General features: G+C 46.9%; 5 protein-coding genes across 5 annotated transcripts; 2 read left to right on the plus strand and 3 right to left on the minus strand.

Moving 5' to 3' along the window:
• Nucleotides 1-4,498: 4,498 nt before the first annotated feature.
• On the minus strand, nucleotides 4,499-6,262 carry J7337_013871 (uncharacterized protein; the record flags this gene model as incomplete). Its single annotated transcript, XM_044831346.1, has 1 exon — nucleotides 4,499-6,262. The coding sequence occupies one exon, from the start codon at nucleotides 6,260-6,262 to the stop codon at nucleotides 4,499-4,501; it is 1,764 nt and encodes a 587-aa protein (XP_044673732.1).
• Nucleotides 6,263-6,852: 590 nt separating this feature from the next.
• Nucleotides 6,853-8,508, plus strand: J7337_013872 (uncharacterized protein; the record flags this gene model as incomplete). Its single annotated transcript, XM_044831347.1, has 2 exons — nucleotides 6,853-7,452; nucleotides 7,510-8,508. 2 exons carry the CDS (start codon nucleotides 6,853-6,855, stop codon nucleotides 8,506-8,508), a joined length of 1,599 nt encoding a protein of 532 aa, XP_044673733.1.
• Nucleotides 8,509-9,166: 658 nt separating this feature from the next.
• Nucleotides 9,167-9,639, plus strand: J7337_013873 (uncharacterized protein; the record flags this gene model as incomplete). Its single annotated transcript, XM_044831348.1, has 2 exons — nucleotides 9,167-9,217; nucleotides 9,349-9,639. The coding sequence occupies 2 exons, from the start codon at nucleotides 9,167-9,169 to the stop codon at nucleotides 9,637-9,639; spliced, it is 342 nt and encodes a 113-aa protein (XP_044673734.1).
• A 2,597-nt stretch (nucleotides 9,640-12,236) lies between these two features.
• Nucleotides 12,237-13,523, minus strand: J7337_013874 (uncharacterized protein; the record flags this gene model as incomplete). Its single annotated transcript, XM_044831349.1, has 1 exon — nucleotides 12,237-13,523. The coding sequence occupies one exon, from the start codon at nucleotides 13,521-13,523 to the stop codon at nucleotides 12,237-12,239; it is 1,287 nt and encodes a 428-aa protein (XP_044673735.1).
• A 1,083-nt stretch (nucleotides 13,524-14,606) lies between these two features.
• On the minus strand, nucleotides 14,607-16,648 carry J7337_013875 (uncharacterized protein; the record flags this gene model as incomplete). The annotated part of the gene is made up of 3 exons (XM_044831350.1): nucleotides 14,607-15,872; nucleotides 15,932-16,002; nucleotides 16,054-16,648. The coding sequence occupies 3 exons, from the start codon at nucleotides 16,646-16,648 to the stop codon at nucleotides 14,607-14,609; spliced, it is 1,932 nt and encodes a 643-aa protein (XP_044673736.1).
• Between the last annotated feature and the right edge of the window lie 341 nt (nucleotides 16,649-16,989).

The following is a 16,989-nucleotide window of genomic DNA, read 5'->3' on the forward strand; positions in this document are numbered from 1 at the left end:
CGCGGCTCAGAGTACACCGTCTGTAACGGTACTCACCGTTCGGAGCGCGCTAGCCCTACCGTGCTCGTCGTTAGGTGCAGGATACATGCCTCGACTCAGATGCCAGTGCGCGGATACCTCTCCCAGCCACACATTTAAATCCAGAGGCAATCGGTACCTCGAAGCAGGCCGAACCATGCATGCCCTGTAAGTTATGTACTCCCAGTGCATAAATCCACTGAATTAATCTGCCCTGCGATCGCCAGTCAGCTCTCGCAGATTCGGCTCTTGGGTACCTACTGAGTAGGCATCGCATTCCATACTGTTAAGTAGTGTAACCTCGAGTGTTTAGCGAAACAGCTCATTGTTAAAAAAAAAAACAAGAATCACAGTCTTGATAAAACCAGTCGTAGCAGATTTGACGATTATTTCGTGAAGGCGGCTGGAAACTGGTTTCGTTTGGTGACACGTTCCGGCGACGTAGAGGCAATTGTTCTGAGTCAAACAATGGCCGTGAGCTTTGATGGAAATAATTGACAACTCGAACGCAATTAGTCAAGCAAACAACAACGAAATCGCTGCTGTTATCATTCTGTTTGCCAGCTATAATTATGTTCGCAAACAAGTAAGCAACAGTAGTATTTCACATACATAATACTCGCCTACCCACGGCGACATTGACCCAGATCTTCATTTTCATTCAAGCTTTTCTTCAATCTCCACGCTTCTTCACGAAGTTTCCTCCCACAATTCAATCTTATCTCTCTTTCAGAGAAACCTCATCTTTTTCGTCAATTACCATGGCGAAGCAATCCAACATGAACGCTCCAAAACAAATCGGTAGGTACGGCATCACCTTCAGTATTATCTATCGGAACACCTTTTCGCATAGAGGCCTCAAAACCTTCTGCCCCCCTGCAGGCAACGATTCCTCATCTCAGGCAAACCGTGAGTACATGGAATCTCTCAGCTCTCACAGGCCCACTAACCAAGATACAACAGCCATCATACCACCCGCAGCCTCGCAGCCCACTGACAAAAGCCAAACCCTGCCCACATCAGCGTTTTCGCCTAGCGCGTGATGGACAGGTTCACTATTAACCCTCTCTACCATTACTCACCCCGTCCTGCCGAGCTCTGATCCCTATAGCTTGCTTGCTCAATTCAACCACAGTGAAGCATATGAAAGTCGAGGGGCTCGTTGTAAGCTCTGACATGCTGAACGTGGTCCAAACTATCTTTCCTGGCTTCTCGCTTTGCTGATATCTGTATAAACCTCTTTGCAGATTAAATATGCATGCAAACAAGCTTCAATTTCTCTAGACTAATCAGCGCTGCACGAACGAAAGCACTCACTAACGATATCTTCAAGCAAGATCTCCCGTTGGTGGAGAAGACGCTGAGAATAAGAGGCTCGTGCGTATTGGGGTAGATCATATATGCAGCCAATGGCGGCGTAGCCCATTAGCTGCTTGCTGATCTGTGATGTTTCTGTTGCAACCACGTATCCACAGATTTTATAGCATTCTTCGACGTGAGCTTAAAGCTCGTTATCCCTGTGTGAATAAGAGATCTTGCAACAATTATACTGGAGACGATGTACAGAGTAAGGGGAGGGAGGGAGCCGGAAACACACAGGCAACCCTCAGCGGCATAAGCAAGTATTCATACCCTTGTTGCCCCTAACAATTTCCTTGTGGCCTGTGGCTTGTGACCAAGGTTGCTCAGCGTTGGCCATCACTCGCTTCGAGAAGTGAACGCGTCGTACAGATACTACTTGTCTTGCTGCACCACGACAATCATATATCAGGTGGTATATTTGCATTGCGCAACGCTGGAGGCAAGTCTTTACGCCACGAGGCATTGACGGCCTGTCTCAGGTACTCCAACCGACCAGCGCTGTGCGGCAAGTTCGGTCAGGTTTTGCGCTGCGTTATTCTCGTGAGACGATTGGTCAGATGAGTAGCGGTGGATGATACGAACGGGCGATGGGGGGCTTCATTGGCCATGTCTACGAAGCTACCAATTTCGCATTTACCGGGTCTAGTCGAGGGATTGGATTGCTGTTATTCATTTAGAGAGTGTTGCGGTCTGCCACTGTCATTGAGTAGAGATTTGGTGATTGGCTTTGACCCAAGCCGCGTGGTGCGCCACATTCCGCATATTTTATCACAAAATCCAAATCTGCGACAACATCCATGAAAACAGTCAATTGAGGCATCAAATCTACATCACCAACAACAACACAACAGACTTTCTCGAGACGGGAAACAGGATTCTGTTTATCATATGTCTTTGTGAATCTGTAGTAACGCCATAATAAGCTGCGCAGCTGATATGCTAAAAAAATGTTTGTTTACTAAGAGATACAGGGTATGTCTCAAGGTCACGATGCGGAGAAGTAATATAGACAACCGACAACCTCGTGGCTGGATCATTCAGATCATGAAAAAAATCCACGACAAGTATATATATGCTACGCAGGTCTTGGGCAGAAGTCAGCCATTTTTTTATTGAGTTGAAGAACCATCTGCTGCTATTGATTGGCTCTTGATGTTTATATCATACAGTTCAGCGTAAGCACGTGTTATATTTAGCGCGTTTAGTCTAGTCCGTCCTAATATAACAACATAACATGACGAACCTTTTTCACTGAACTTAACTCAAAATTTACATCAGGTGATTGAGCTTTTTTCCAAACTCGACTGGCGTTGATGCCTTCATTTCGCAAAACACGCGCGCGTACAGGCTGCATGACTTGCAGGGCTCGAAAAGTCAAATGCGATGAATCCAAGCCCTTCTGCGACAATTGCAAGCGCGTAAATAAAACGTGTGTGTACCAGCAACCACAGTACGTCAATTATACCAACAAACAGCAATCTACAAGCCAAGATGATGGAATGAACCAGCGAGTTCTGAGCGACCCTGGCAGTTCTGATGACCACCTGGAGGAGGGCGGTGAATCTAATATCTCCTTGATCCCGCAGGCTTCTGGTAATCTGATTGAGAGCGACGTGGGTTATCCGGACTTTTCATGGGGCGAATGGGGTGACCCGTTCCCGTCAGCGACATTCGGACAAGTTGTACAAGACCTTTTACTGCAAGCAAGTCCAGGGCTGATTTCACTACCGAGCGACATATTCCCAGATCCTAGCTCTAGGTTCTCTCTGCTGGAATAAGCTCACAGCCACAAGCCTCAACTGCAAATAACACTTCTAGCCCACAACTTAGACACAGATCCTAGCTCAACCTACTCCTTCTTCAAATCGACCGTGAACCCGCCATTCATTACGCCCTGGGACTCGATGAATTGGAACATTGCAAAAGGCTATATATGCCACTTGGCAACGAGTACTCCGGCTATATCGGCTGCTGTTCAAGCCGTCGAAACAGTGTACCAGAGCCTTCTTGACGATGGCGACATATCACCCGGTTTGTCGAGATATTTTGCCGCCAAGACCCTCTATATATCTCTCCAAGGCGATCTCACATGCGACCTTGAGCTGGTGCTCATTGCAGGTTTCCTGTTGGCATGTTTTGAAGTCGTGATTCAACAAGAAACTGTTCCAAGTCTTCTGAAGCAGGAGGGTATGTTGATAAAGCGGCTTGAAGAGTGCGCCGAGCCTCAGACCTGGTCTCCTCCGGCAAGAAGAATAATATCGTGGCTGTATCTGTTCCATACCAAGGCCATGCATCTTGGAGGGCGTGGGATACTCAGCCCAAAAGTCATAACCCTTCTTCGGAAGAGCCATCACATCTCTTCTCTGACGTGTTTACGAGCCGGCCGTGCTACTTTTGAAAAGGCTGTAAATGATTCAATTCAGCAGTCATTGTTTTAATTCGAGCTTCAGGACATTAGTCTTCAGGTTTCATGTCTGAATAGGCATCATCGATCGCGTGGTACTTTGAAGGACGAGACGGATGTGGACACGATATCAAAGACCCTGGAGAAGCAGCTGCAATGCTTGTGGGAAGGCCGACCTCTTTTCATTGACGCAGTAAGTGATGAAAGCGGTTTCTCACATGGGCAAGATGCTACAATGCCCTCTGAGCTCAATCTCGTGGCTTGTCTGTGTCACATATGCTACCATGCTGAGATTATCTACCACGCACGAGCCTACGGGCGATCTCAACCGCTTTCTCCTTCTATTCTCAATGCAAGAGCAGCAATCCGCCAAGGAGTTGAGAAGTTGGGCAGTGCGCGAATTACACATCCAGCTTTTATTTGGCCGCTGTTTATGTATGCTGTCGAAACTACTGAGGAGGATGATTTAGAGTGGGTATTGACCACGTTGCAAGGTATACAGGATCCATGGTGGAATTCCAAAATGATCACGGATCTCGCATCTGGTGTAGGCAGGGAACAGCTCAAAAAGAGCGAGAGGGTTGATTCACGATATCTATGTCTGGAAACGTTCGGCACTGTGCCACCGTATATATAGAACGATAGACTGAATGATTATATTTCTTCCCTTAACTGCCTAGAGTAACAAAATTGTTACTCTACATACTTTCTCTGCTACTCGAGTAAATAGACCCTTGCTTCGTAGGGTCCGAGATACGACTTCTGGTGCGTAGTAGCAGGCTCATTAGAGCTCCTTACAAGCAGAGACGTTGATCCAAGATCCAAACCTTGAAAGTTCGGCAAAGCAAGGTCCGAGTGTGACAAGTTTGCGACTGTCAAAGCTCTCATACCAGTTCTGGAGTCTGTCTTTATGAAAGCCATCAAATCATTATGCTCATCAATGAGAGAGAATGTGCCATAAACGAACAGCGAAGAGTATTTCTTTCGAACCTCCAGCATTCCCCGCCAGAACTCCAAAACACTGCCCTTGTCCCCAAGCTGATCAGCAACATTAATGTCTGGATAGCTATCCAGGACTGGCATCCATGGTACTACAGCACTGCTTGTAAAGCCTGCATTCGCTGTATTATCCCATTGCATCGGAACTCTAGCATGATCTCTCGCCACACGCTGAAGACTTCTCCTAGCCTCTTCTACCGCCACAGGATCATTGTTCGTACGATCTCGAATGTCTTGGACGTAATTGACAGACCTGACGCACTTATACTCATCCGCTGACCAAGAGTCGGGGGCATTAATCATGCCAATCTCCTGTCCTTGGTAAATGAACAGTGTTCCGGTCATGGTAGCTAGCACAGTTGCTAGCATCTTGGCCGCCTGTTCTCTGTACTGTGGAAGATCTGATGCAAATCGCGATACTGATCTTCCCTGGTCGTGATTCTCTAAAAAGACAGTCGTCCATGACCCCGTTGTTTCTGGGAGCTTCTGCCATTTTGTCAGGCAGCGCTTAAAGTCGTTCTTGTCGAAAGGCAAAGGCAGGAATCGATTCCCAGGCGTCTGGCCAAGATTTACCGTGTCAAAGTTGAAGACCATGTCGATTTCCTGAGATCCAGGTTCCGAACCAGGCGAGATATACTTCAACAAATCCTCAAGATCAGGTGTGTTTGGTAGCTCGCCTACAGTCATGACATCGTATGGCTTCATGACCTCCTTCATTTCGCGGAGATATTCGTGGATGCGGGGACCGTTTGCATAGTGGCATGTAGCTATCTGAGTCTCTTCATCTGGTTCGGCAACTGGTGCGTCCGGTAGACCTGGAACCTTGGAAAATTTGTTGACGGTATCAACACGAAATCCGTCGACACCTCGATCTAGCCAGAATTTTATCGCGTTATCGAAGATTTCTCGTCGGCAGTCTTCGTTCTCCCAATTGAGATCTGGCTGGCCTGCAGCATATACGTGGAGATAGTATTCATTGGTTTTGTCATCCAACGTCCAAGCCGGCTTCGTAAACTGGCTTCTCCAGTTGTTCGGCCTACACTTATTCCCGTTGCTGTCAATCTTGGGCTGTCTCCAAAAATACCAATCTCGCTTTGGGCTTGAGGCAGAAGATTTCGATTCAATAAACCAAGGGTGCTGATCGGAGGTATGATTGATGACCAAGTCAACGATGACCCTCATTCCTCTGTCGTGGATTTCTCTGATGAGTTGCTGGCAGTCTTCAAGTGTACCGTATGGTTCATGGATGTCTTGAAAGTCGGAAATATCGTACCCCATATCGACCTGGGGGCTTCTATAATGGGGCGAGATCCAAATGATGTCTATGCCGAGGCCTTTTAGGTAGTCTAACTTGGAGATGACGCCGGGGATGTCGCCGATACCGTCACCATTCGAGTCTTTGAAAGATGCTGGGTAGATTTGGTAGACAACGCCATGCTTCCACCAAAGTGGTTCATGGTGGTAGATCTTTTTAGTCATAGTGATGATTTGTGGATGATAATGAAACGATATATGAATGGCTTGGGTCAGGCTTTTGATCAATGAAGTCCTTCGCTTGGTTGTCTGAAGGGATCTGAAGTTGGTCCAGATAACTAGTTCCATTTTATGTGTTCAAGTGGCTTCACTAGCACATGACCTCGACTATATACCCGAGTGAAGCGAGCTTGGCTAGAGGTAGACTGACCTGTCGAGCTTCGATCGCGAAGGAAGCGATACAGCCCGTGAGGGCATTTCCCAGGCATTCAGTGGCTGCTCGCTTATATCGCTAAGTAGCTTGGTTCTAACACGACTCACAGCCAATCGTGCACTGGGTGCTCGGCTAGCTCGGCTGACATTCCAACTATGGCTTAGTATACTCAAGCTTAAAATTTTCCCAGATCCCATGGGGAATTTCCGCAAACAACTCCCTGTCATTAAACGGGGTTCTTATTATTCCTGGGGTAGTAATAATGCTCTTATATAAACCAGTTGAGATATCTCTCGGAATACTTGAGTCCACAGGCTGATTCATTTCTAACTCACTTCAACCCATCCCAGCATAATTATCTCTCTGTATATCTCTAACTACAATGGCTTTCCATGATGCAAATGACGCAGACCTCAAAGAGGGAGTTGACCATTGTGAAGGAGCAAAAGCTACAAATGCCGATGATCTTCATCAAGCTCAAGGCGCGGCTGAAGAAGAACGCGATACCGCGTTCCTCAAGTCTATCAAGCAGCATCAAGCCGCTGTCGCTTGGTCCGTCCTTCTCTCGACTGCAATTATCATGGAGGGATACGATCTGAAACTCATCGGATCTCTCAACGCCCAGCCAGCCTTTACCAAGAGATATGGCAAACAACTCGCCAACGGAAAATATGAAATACCTGCTGCCTGGCAAGCTGGTTTGTCCAACGGCGCCTCTGTTGGATCCATCATCGGCCTCTACCTGAACGGACATATGTCTGAACGTCTGGGCTTTAAGAAGGCAATGCTATTGTCCCTAGTTCTCATGACTTTGGCAATCTTCATACCATTCTTTGCCCCTAGCATTCGGGTCCTACTGGTTGGGCAAATCTTCCAGGGCATTCCGTGGGGTGTTTTCCAAACTCTGACCACGGCTTATGCAGCTGAGGTCTGCCCCGTCCATCTCCGAGGTTATCTCACAACTTATGTCAACTTATGCTGGGTATGCCCTCTTGTTCTATTCTGCTGTTTTATGACGCTGACTTTGAATCATCAATAGGTCATTGGACAGTTTCTATCTGCCGGGGTCTTGCGGGCGATGGCCACCAGATCCGATCAATGGGCTTACCGCATTCCCTTTGCCATCCAATGGATTTGGCCTGTCCCTCTAATCATCGCGATATCATTTGCACCAGAGTCGCCTTGGTGGTGCGTTCGTAAAGATCGTACCGATGATGCTAAAGCTAACCTCCGTCGCCTTGTCGACTCTCGAACCACTTCGGCCGAAGCACTCGATAACATGGTCAAACTTATGGAAGTGACTGTTGCCCAAGAGCGAGAGGCCGGGACTGGAAAACACTATCCTGATTGTTTCCGTGGTGTTAACCGGCGACGAACGATGATTGCATGCTGTACCTGGGGAATTCAGATCTTGTCTGGTACCGGCCTGCGAACATATGCGACCTACTTTTATCACCAAGCCGGTCTCCCTACTACTCAAGCCTTCAACATGAGTCTCATCCAGTATGCTCTCGGTATCGTTGGAGTGTGGATTTCCTGGCTCATGCTTCCGTACTTCGGCCGACGAACTATGTACATCTGGGGTCTAGTTGGTCTAGATGTTTGTCTCTTAGTCATGGGTGGACTAGGTACAAGACCAACTACACCTACACTCGGCTGGACTATTGGAAGCATTTTGATTCTCTACACAGTGGTTTACGACATCACTGTCGGTCCTATCTGTTATGCTCTCGTGTCAGAGGTACCAGCATCTGAGCTGCGAAGTAAGACGGTTGTGCTTGCCCGTATGAGTTATAATATGCTCAATATTGTGAGCAACGTTATCACACCTTACATGCTGAACCCAGGTGCTTGGGCGTGGGGAGCCAAGACCGGGTTTTTCTTTGCAGGAACTTGTTTTCTATCTCTTATCTTTACATTGTTGTGTATCCCGGAAACAAAGAATCGTACATATGCTGAGCTGAACATCCTATTTCAGAGGCGGATCAAGGCTTGGAAGTTTGCTGAAGAAAAGGTTACTTTAGATGCTGAGAACTAGAATATGTATTTATTATAGTACACAGCATAACACATTAGGAACTCAGAGCGCACCTGCATATTGGTCTTGGACAGATCTGAGGCTCTGTCGACCCTGCTGACGTTACATTATATACTGTATTTCAGCGCACTAATCAAGTTAAGTCCCGAGGAGGTGTTCTACCCCGAGAACAGTACATTTAAATAAAGATATGTCTGAACATGCTACTCTCCTTTCAGTGCGTTTCGTCATCACTAAAAACTACTCTGACAATCGCCTCAGCTAGCCTGGCGCCGTTTCTAGCCCAGGCTAAATTTAGCGTAGAGCTCCCCTGAACGCCTGCGCTTAGACTTTGTCATAAGCCAATGACTATCAAGTTGAACAATGCTGCTGTTGAACATCCAAAGAGCCGTTGAAAAAATGGGTCAAAGGATGTTGCTGTTCAGTAACTGAAAGACTTTTGACCGTACCGTAAGCAACAGGATTTATACAACAAGGAGACATAATAAATGACCAGTTAGCTATTTAAACACTGATAAATCCCCGTGATAATTATGCAACAACAATCCTGTCCAACTCTGCCCTAGATAGAAACAATAAGCTCAATCTAGGAACCTAGACTACAGATCTACTTCCCCAGGCTTCAGAAGTGGACGCACTTGCGCAAACGCCTCTGGACATGGCTGCACGGCTCTGGTGCGACCGAGTCGGGGCGACGAACCTCATAAGGGTCAATACGACGAGGGCTACAGTGACTTGGTGATATGAGACTCGGGGGTTTCAAATTCGGGTGTTGACACATCTCTGAAAGAGTCTTATGAATGGGGAGAACTAGAAAGGGCTCTTAACACTACGCTCCAGTGGTTTCCAAAGAAGAGGGATCAATCGGACAGCGAGTCGGAAGATGAGAACGACGAACAGCAGGAGCATGATCAGAACTACGTGTCCGAGAAGGAAGTCAAACGTCGCGACTTGCGATGGTTTTATAAGACTCATCCCGTTTTCGCGCCCGAGTCTAGCCCCCAACCTGAGCTAAAGTTCTATGCCGAAGATGTCAAGTCGACAGGCATTGTCCACAACATACTTCCAGAGGTCTGGTTTAACAGACTCCAGGTCATCATCAAGCTCGTCGACATGGATCTCACCCCATAGAATCCCAACTATCCAGGCGGCTCGTGGCACGCAGAAGGCCACATCTGCCCCCTGCATTCTTCTACTATGATAACGAGAAGATCACTGACAGCTACATCATTTTCCGAACCGTGGCAAATGCAAAAAAGCTGGATGATGGACTCTTGTCCCACGAGCAGAATGACTGGAAGACTATCTAACGCATATTCAGCATCGAATGGCCTGGTCGTTGTTGCACGATCCAAAGCGTGGGTAGCGTACTCACTCTAGAGAAACGCGCTCTATTCTTCCTGAATGTCTCCCAGCAACATGCCAACTCATTCGACTTGGTCGACCCAGCAAAGCCTGGACATAGAAAGATTCCGGCCTTCTTTCTTTTGGATCCTGCGATTCAGATCATCTCAACCGCGAATGTGCCACCGCAGCGCCAGGATTGGTGGCCGGACGAGTTGGAGACCTGCTGTTTGACGAGTAAATAGCAAAGGAGTTCTGCAGAGAGCTTATGGAGGAGATATCGGCCAATGAATAGAGGGCAAATGATAAGGCTACGCGTGCTGTTGAGCGGAACTTTTGCGAGCATTAGTTACTAGGAGCCCTGCAGTAGATATAAGATATATAGTCGAAACTTTGACTAAAGTTGGTTGCCGAAGTTACCCCTAGTAGGCCCCTAATCGCTCAAGACTTTATGTATCTGATTAACTACTATCTTTGAGGTACCTTGTTGTCGTTTTACATTCACAATTACAAGAGAATTGAAACCGGCATTGTAAAGTTGGATTGCTGCGTGACGTTGAGAGGGAATCGTCAGAAAAACATCCCAGTAAGGCAGGAATGATGATATCAACTGGAATGAAACACAGTTATTTTTAACTCACCCGTCCATCCACCAGAATTTCCTACGATCGTGCAATGTAACATCAATGTCCAAGAAAAGTGACCTGTTCGCAAAAGGAGCAGCCCACATCTTCCGAATCGGCCATAGGATCATACTATAATAATGATCTTGCTTGTTAGGCTGCACAAGGAGCACTATCCGCCAAACAGCCTGGCTGACACACTGCGCCCGGTGATGAAACTGGAAATCAGCGGGCATCAGGCACTGGAGGACTATTCAGTAGCGAATATGTAGGGGGTCTACAGGGAGTGCATATAGACTTATAAAGTGGACTGCTGGCCAAGATGAAAAGTAATGGCAGAGGTTGAAAGACATCTGGAGAGTCGCCTGTGGTCGTGGGGACATCGTTCTGCCAACGTGCCGGCCAAGACAATACGTCTTAAAGACCACTGCGGCAAGTTTGTGGTAATGACACCTTGGAATTTTTACGGAAAATTGTGAATCTTATTAGGCTAGGCATTGGCCATTTGATCATTTCTAGATCTTTACCCGAGATACATAGAGTAGAACCAGATAAACATCAAGCAGCTTAATCGGGCATTGTGCGCAATAGTGATTACGAAATCTAATATCTCTCTGTAGTTGCATTATGTTCGATCACAGAGACAACGATGATTGTAGCGATACCCCCGAGTCTGATGGTTTCATTTCCCTCAAAGAGTCGAAACCCATAGTTAAAATCGCCGCTCGGTCCCAGGGTAAACATCCTACACGTACCAATTAACCTGTTGCTCATACGCCATGGAACCAAACTCCATAGTAGTCAGCTGATTGTTGAAGTTATAAAATTCAGTGACAAGAGCCATCGCGGTTTGTGTTGTGTAAAGGCCTGGAGTTGCCTCCCCAACTGGCGCGCGTCGAAGACCCTCAAGTCGGCTTTTTTCGGCTCGGCGTTGATCGAAACAAGATTCCTTCTCATTCGCTGGATGATCGCTATCATCTCTTCTGCTTGGGTGGATATGGCGGTACCAAACTCCAACATCTCCATGCCGATGCCCGTATGGCCACCAACAGCTTGTGCCAGGCTTCGTAGGGTTGAGTCCATGCCTATGAGGACGTTTATCCGGTGAAGTACTCTTCTATCTTGTTTTGGAAAGGCCCAATGTTGCTCCATGGAGGTATGCAGGGATACCTTGAGCTCTTCAGTGACAGTATTAGAACTCATGATAGTGGCAGTTGAAAGTATGCGTTGTGTGTGTTGATCAGGAATGGGTCTTGTATTGATCAGAAGGCTGTGGAGATTGTAGGTCTGGAAGGATACAACACAATAGTTTTATATGAATGGGAGTCTCTCAAATGTTTCAATCGCTGTATTGAGCGTATGGTATCGCACTGACTCATACAACTTGGTTAACCATCATCACGGCCACGTACTTGACGTCTTCTTCTGAATCACATATTGGTGTTGCTCGCCGCACTGCATCTGGATCGCAAACTGCTATGAAGAGATGCGAAGCGCAGGTTCCGTTAGCCCATTGCCCTGGTTTAATCATAGTCATGCATCAAAATGCCTCCAGCCGTTCAAGTTACCTTCCATTGACTTCATTCCTCGTAACTTTCCACCTTGAGCAAAGTCATCTGGTCCACTGGGCGGTTTCTCAAGTTCCGCGAACCCATCACGTAACGCGTGTGAGGCATGCGATATATTAGCTATAGGAATTATCTACTTACAATAGCACTCTTAAAAAGTCAGTGTAGGTAATAAAGAGAATTCTAAATAAATTTAATAAGAAACATACTGGCCCAGTTCGTCGTCATAGTGCACTATCTCAAACCCGCACTCATCGCGTAAGGCCTTCCTCTCCTTCTCCCTCGCCTCAATTGCTTCCTTGGACTCATCCTCATACATAAGCCAACCTGAGAGGGGCTGGATTGCGTTGAGTTCTGGATCAGAACCTGTAGCTTCGGTCGATTCCTGTTGAAAATCGACATAACTGTCAAGTCGTGTTCTCAAGCCATCCCTAGTGGAAGACGTTTCCTCTATCGGATTGTCCTCAGTCATTGTTGTCGCCTGAATACCAAATGACCCAGCGACCATCTTGCTGTTGATGATGTTCCCGTTGTCATTGATCTCAACTGGCACTGATGCAACCCCAAGAGGGACCTTGTCGATATCGACAGATGGGTACGGTATCCCAGCAAGTACATCTGTCTGGCTACGGTATTTCGGCTTTCCTTCTTCATCCCAGAAGCAGAATGCTGTGATCCATCCTGTGATGTAATCGGTACCGCTACCCAAAGAATTTCGCATAGCGATGGTGTTCCAGAATCGCTTAACCTTCGCATCCTCTGGCTTCTCGAAAGACATAATCATGTGCTTGAGAATTGGCCTCAGCATCTCAGCGAACTCTGTAGGCTCCTTTCCAAGTTGATCAAGGCGATCCAATCTTTTGAAGATAGCTTCCCAGTCTGAGATCTCCCCCAGGAGCGTAACGGAGGGTATTCCACAACTTAAACGCATCCTGTAGGAAAAGTACTTCTGCATGGCCCCCATGAACAGGACAGAAGCAACCACTCGGTCAGTGTCGGTCGTAGTCGAGAAGCTAGGCATGACCCAGCCCCCAAGTTCAGGGTCTTTAACATTCTTGCTGACAAGCCCTGCCAGCTGTTGAGCCAAAGCCCCGATATTAGCGGTCTCCAAGGTCGCAGCCTCAAAGACCGTAAGCTCTTTCTTGCCCTCATGAGCGACGAAGAAGGATCTAAGCTCTTCAGCGTTGGCGTTGATGAAAAAGCTTATCTGGGTCAAGATGGAAAACCAAACGTCCTCAGGACGGATGGTTAGGTGGTGATGCTGGCTATAAGCATGATACGCAGACCATACAAAGCCGTTCCTGGATGGGGAGATGTGATTTTCTTGCAGAAGGGATGGAGTGAATGAGGTTCTGATAATGCGTTGGCAGCGGCGGTAATCTCGAGGAGAGGTTTTCTGTAAGAGATTCTCCGGTGTTTTGACCTTTGAGGTTGTCCAAGCGGTTGCTGGATGGTTGACGACGGAGAATGTCACTGGCATGCTGGCAAATTGGCGCAAAGGTGTATGATATCAGATAATGAGAGTCAAGGAGCAAAAGATATATCAAAATTGTGTGGTTTGATAGCATAAAGGAGATGTCTTTTGATGACGGTAAATATAAGTAAGTCAGCCATGTGCGGGGTTGTTGGTGAGTGACCTGCGTGTGTACGGCTGAGCTGCATGGAGTTTATTTAGGCAGCCAAATTTACCCAGGACGCTTCGAATCTACTGACCAATCACTTCCTTGTAAGCACTGAGCTTGGCTGCCCAGATTTTACAGCGAATCTCGCTATCAAAAAAGCTCAAATCTAAATATTCATCTCTGCATAGATATTTGTGATATTCTCGGTCACGGATTAGAGACTAATAACTACTAAGCATCACGGTTCGCCGTCGCCGGTTCTCATAACAATCCAAGAATCAATCTTATACACGCTCGTCATCCCCCAGTAACTACTTACCATCTCTCAAGGTCTTGTGATCGCAGGCATCCTTTGTGTCTCTCGCCATAGCATTGAAATTATTCTCCTTCTCCTAGCCGAACGCCGGCTCAGTGTATCCTACACAGGAAGGTTGCTTCTGCAGTTATCAGGTACTTGGAGACGTCCATTGTCTTAGCTACGATCTTAATCTATTATTTAGTATTAATTATAAAGTATTTAGCTAAATAAAAACTTTAATAAGTTTAATTATAAGAATTACTGTTAAGCTATAGTATTTTAAATAATATTAATTAAAATAAGTATATTACTTAACTAGGTTAATAGTATTTATTATATACTTTATATAATATAGTTATTAAGCAAGTAGGCTATATATATAAGTAAGCTAGATAAGTAAGTAAGCTAAAAGTCTTTTAATTTATATTATTTCTATTTATTTAAATAATTCTTTTTTATTAAATATATTATAATTATTATATAAAGTTAAGATCTTTTTTACCTTTTAAGCTTTTTAAAATAACTTAAGATTTAATATTTAATATACTATTTATAATTATTAAATACTTTATAATATATTATAATATTATTATAATAGTATTTAACTATAATATAATTCTTTTTTTAAACTATATTTCGTATATCAGACTAAAACAAACCACTCGCCGTCTGCATCCGATCCTGGATTCCCGAACTCCTTGTCCATTATACCATCCACATAAGCAGGACCAACATATCTAAAACCACCAGGGAACCGCCGGATAACCCCTGCAATAGCGCAGCCTTCGAACAAGACCACTATGTCACCACCGGTCAGAGTGTGTGTCCCCATGCCCACGTAACCGCTCTCCGTCCGAAACATGGTCTGCCAGATCGAGCCGAAGATTCGCGTAATGGCAAGGTTGCATCCCGCCATGAGACCAAGGAACTCTTCCTGCTGACGGCTGAGAGAGCCGTTGGGCAGGCTTGCTAATGTAGTAAAGCGCGTGCGGTTTCCCGATGCAGACATGGAAACCAGGACAGCTAGATACTGTACCATATCTTCAAATGGCACTGGGGGATATTTGTCCGAGAGATTATTTGACAGAACCCGCGTCATGTACTCTATAGCTGCCTCGCGGCTGGAACAATTGGGAAGGTCCTGGAGAACCGCAAGCCAGCTGCTGATACAATCGATGAGGCTGTCAGCGTACTGCATTGTATTTGTGTCTGAGCCGCCAAGAAGGGAGGTGTAGGAGTCAGTCTTCCAAGGCTTTCCAACAGCGTATATCGTGTCAAGGCGGCGGCCTCTCACCGTGAGTCCCATATCACCTGGCCCAAGACGGTATTGACACTGGTTCGAGTCCGAGGTTTTCAAACTTTCCCTAGCTCCCACAGAACACATTGTAGGTGGGCTCGACGGGGACCATTTACTCATGCAGCCCGAGAAGTTGGGTACCCATGACGGGAGCCCATCGGCCCAGGCAGAAGTTTCTGTAGCCACCGACAAGAGTTCGAGACTTTGGTCGTAATGCAGAATAGCCTTGGCTGCTTCAGTGTAGACAACGGCTAGCGACTTTTGGTAGTCTGGTGCTGGCAACTCGTAGCCGAGCCTCTTGCATATACCGTACATCCCGAAGACCTTGTCCTCTGGCCTCGTAGCCTCAAGGATCATGCCTGGTACCACCAGCAGGCTTAGAAGGGAAGTGAGTTTCTCTGCAGGGTCATGCTCTTCCCTCCAGCTGATCAATTCCTTGACGCGGCTATGAAATTCGAGATATGATCGCCAGTGCCTCGCCAAAGGGTTCACGTCGAGTTTCGAGTAGGGAATCTTGGTGAAGTCGGCGCCCAGCACAATCAGCTCAAATCGTATGAGGTGAGTGCCACAGTAGAACATGACCTGTTTTGCGAGCGCAACCTCTTGCACCACCTGGACGGGATGCTGTTAGTCGGCAGGTCCTGTTGGAAGATGATCTTGAGTCTACTTACCCAAGTGCGCTTGAACCACGGCAGGCGAAAGACGCCGTGTAATTTCCCATATGGAAATTCAGGAGTCGCCACTGTCAACTCCGATTTAGTCACTAAGCTCGAACAAGGTCTAGGGTACTTACTCAGCGCATCATCAGCCAGCCTGTCGTACTTCTTTCTGAATACCTCCCCGACACTTGCTCCAATCATAGCCAGCGATAGACTTTTCAGAGATATGCAAGCTGCATCGGAGTCTGCATCGCCCTCGCCCAAGTGCACATTTACCTGGGTAGCGCTCTTATAAATCTGATCCATCATGGCTACCTGCGAGCCCCGCTCCTTGAGTGCGTCGGGAGTGTCAGACTGGTTGATACAGATTGAGTCAACCCAGATATGCCTTCCAAGCTTGCCACGCAGCATGCGACGCAGCGCAGAGGCGCAGTTGGCTGTAATTTTAAGCGGCTGGCCGTCGATGATAATTTCCTCGGAAAGTGTCGAGTCGCCCCAGCAATATGATAGCGCAAAATACTCCGGGGGGTTGTGAATAGAGGCTTCAATAAGGGACCCACGCAGCTTGATTTGGTTGTGGTCCCCGTTGGCATCTCTAAATCTGTTTTGCAGGCGAAGGATCCGGAAGTTGGATGCGTCTCTGAGCGATGTGTACTCGAAAGGACCGCCGCTGCTCTCGCCAATATCTGGCGTCTTGGAGTGCACAATCAGGCGCCTGAGCCGGTTCATGACGAGGCTACTTCATATCAGACACCAAGGTGAAAGGGGCAATAGAAAGTTGCAGTTAGAGAGAGGCGAGGAGCAAAAGTTTAGTTTGAAGTCGTTCGGGATGATGGATGACCCATGCTGATTTACCCCACCCACGGTCACACATTAAGTGATGGTGCGGGGGTCTAGTGTGACGGTCAAGGTTCCCAACGCTGTAAACCGTAACCTGATTGATTGGTTTATGTTGGCCGCTGTAACGGGGCGCAACGTACGGATACTGTTTTAGAAATGGCATGCAGAACTGAGGGTTCCCTCTTAATCAATTAAGCATGTAGACTAGTGCCGCACTGAGCGTGCTTAAA

This window comes from Fusarium musae, chromosome 12 (assembly GCF_019915245.1).
Source record: "Fusarium musae strain F31 chromosome 12, whole genome shotgun sequence".
Lineage (NCBI taxonomy): Eukaryota > Fungi > Ascomycota > Sordariomycetes > Hypocreales > Nectriaceae > Fusarium > Fusarium musae.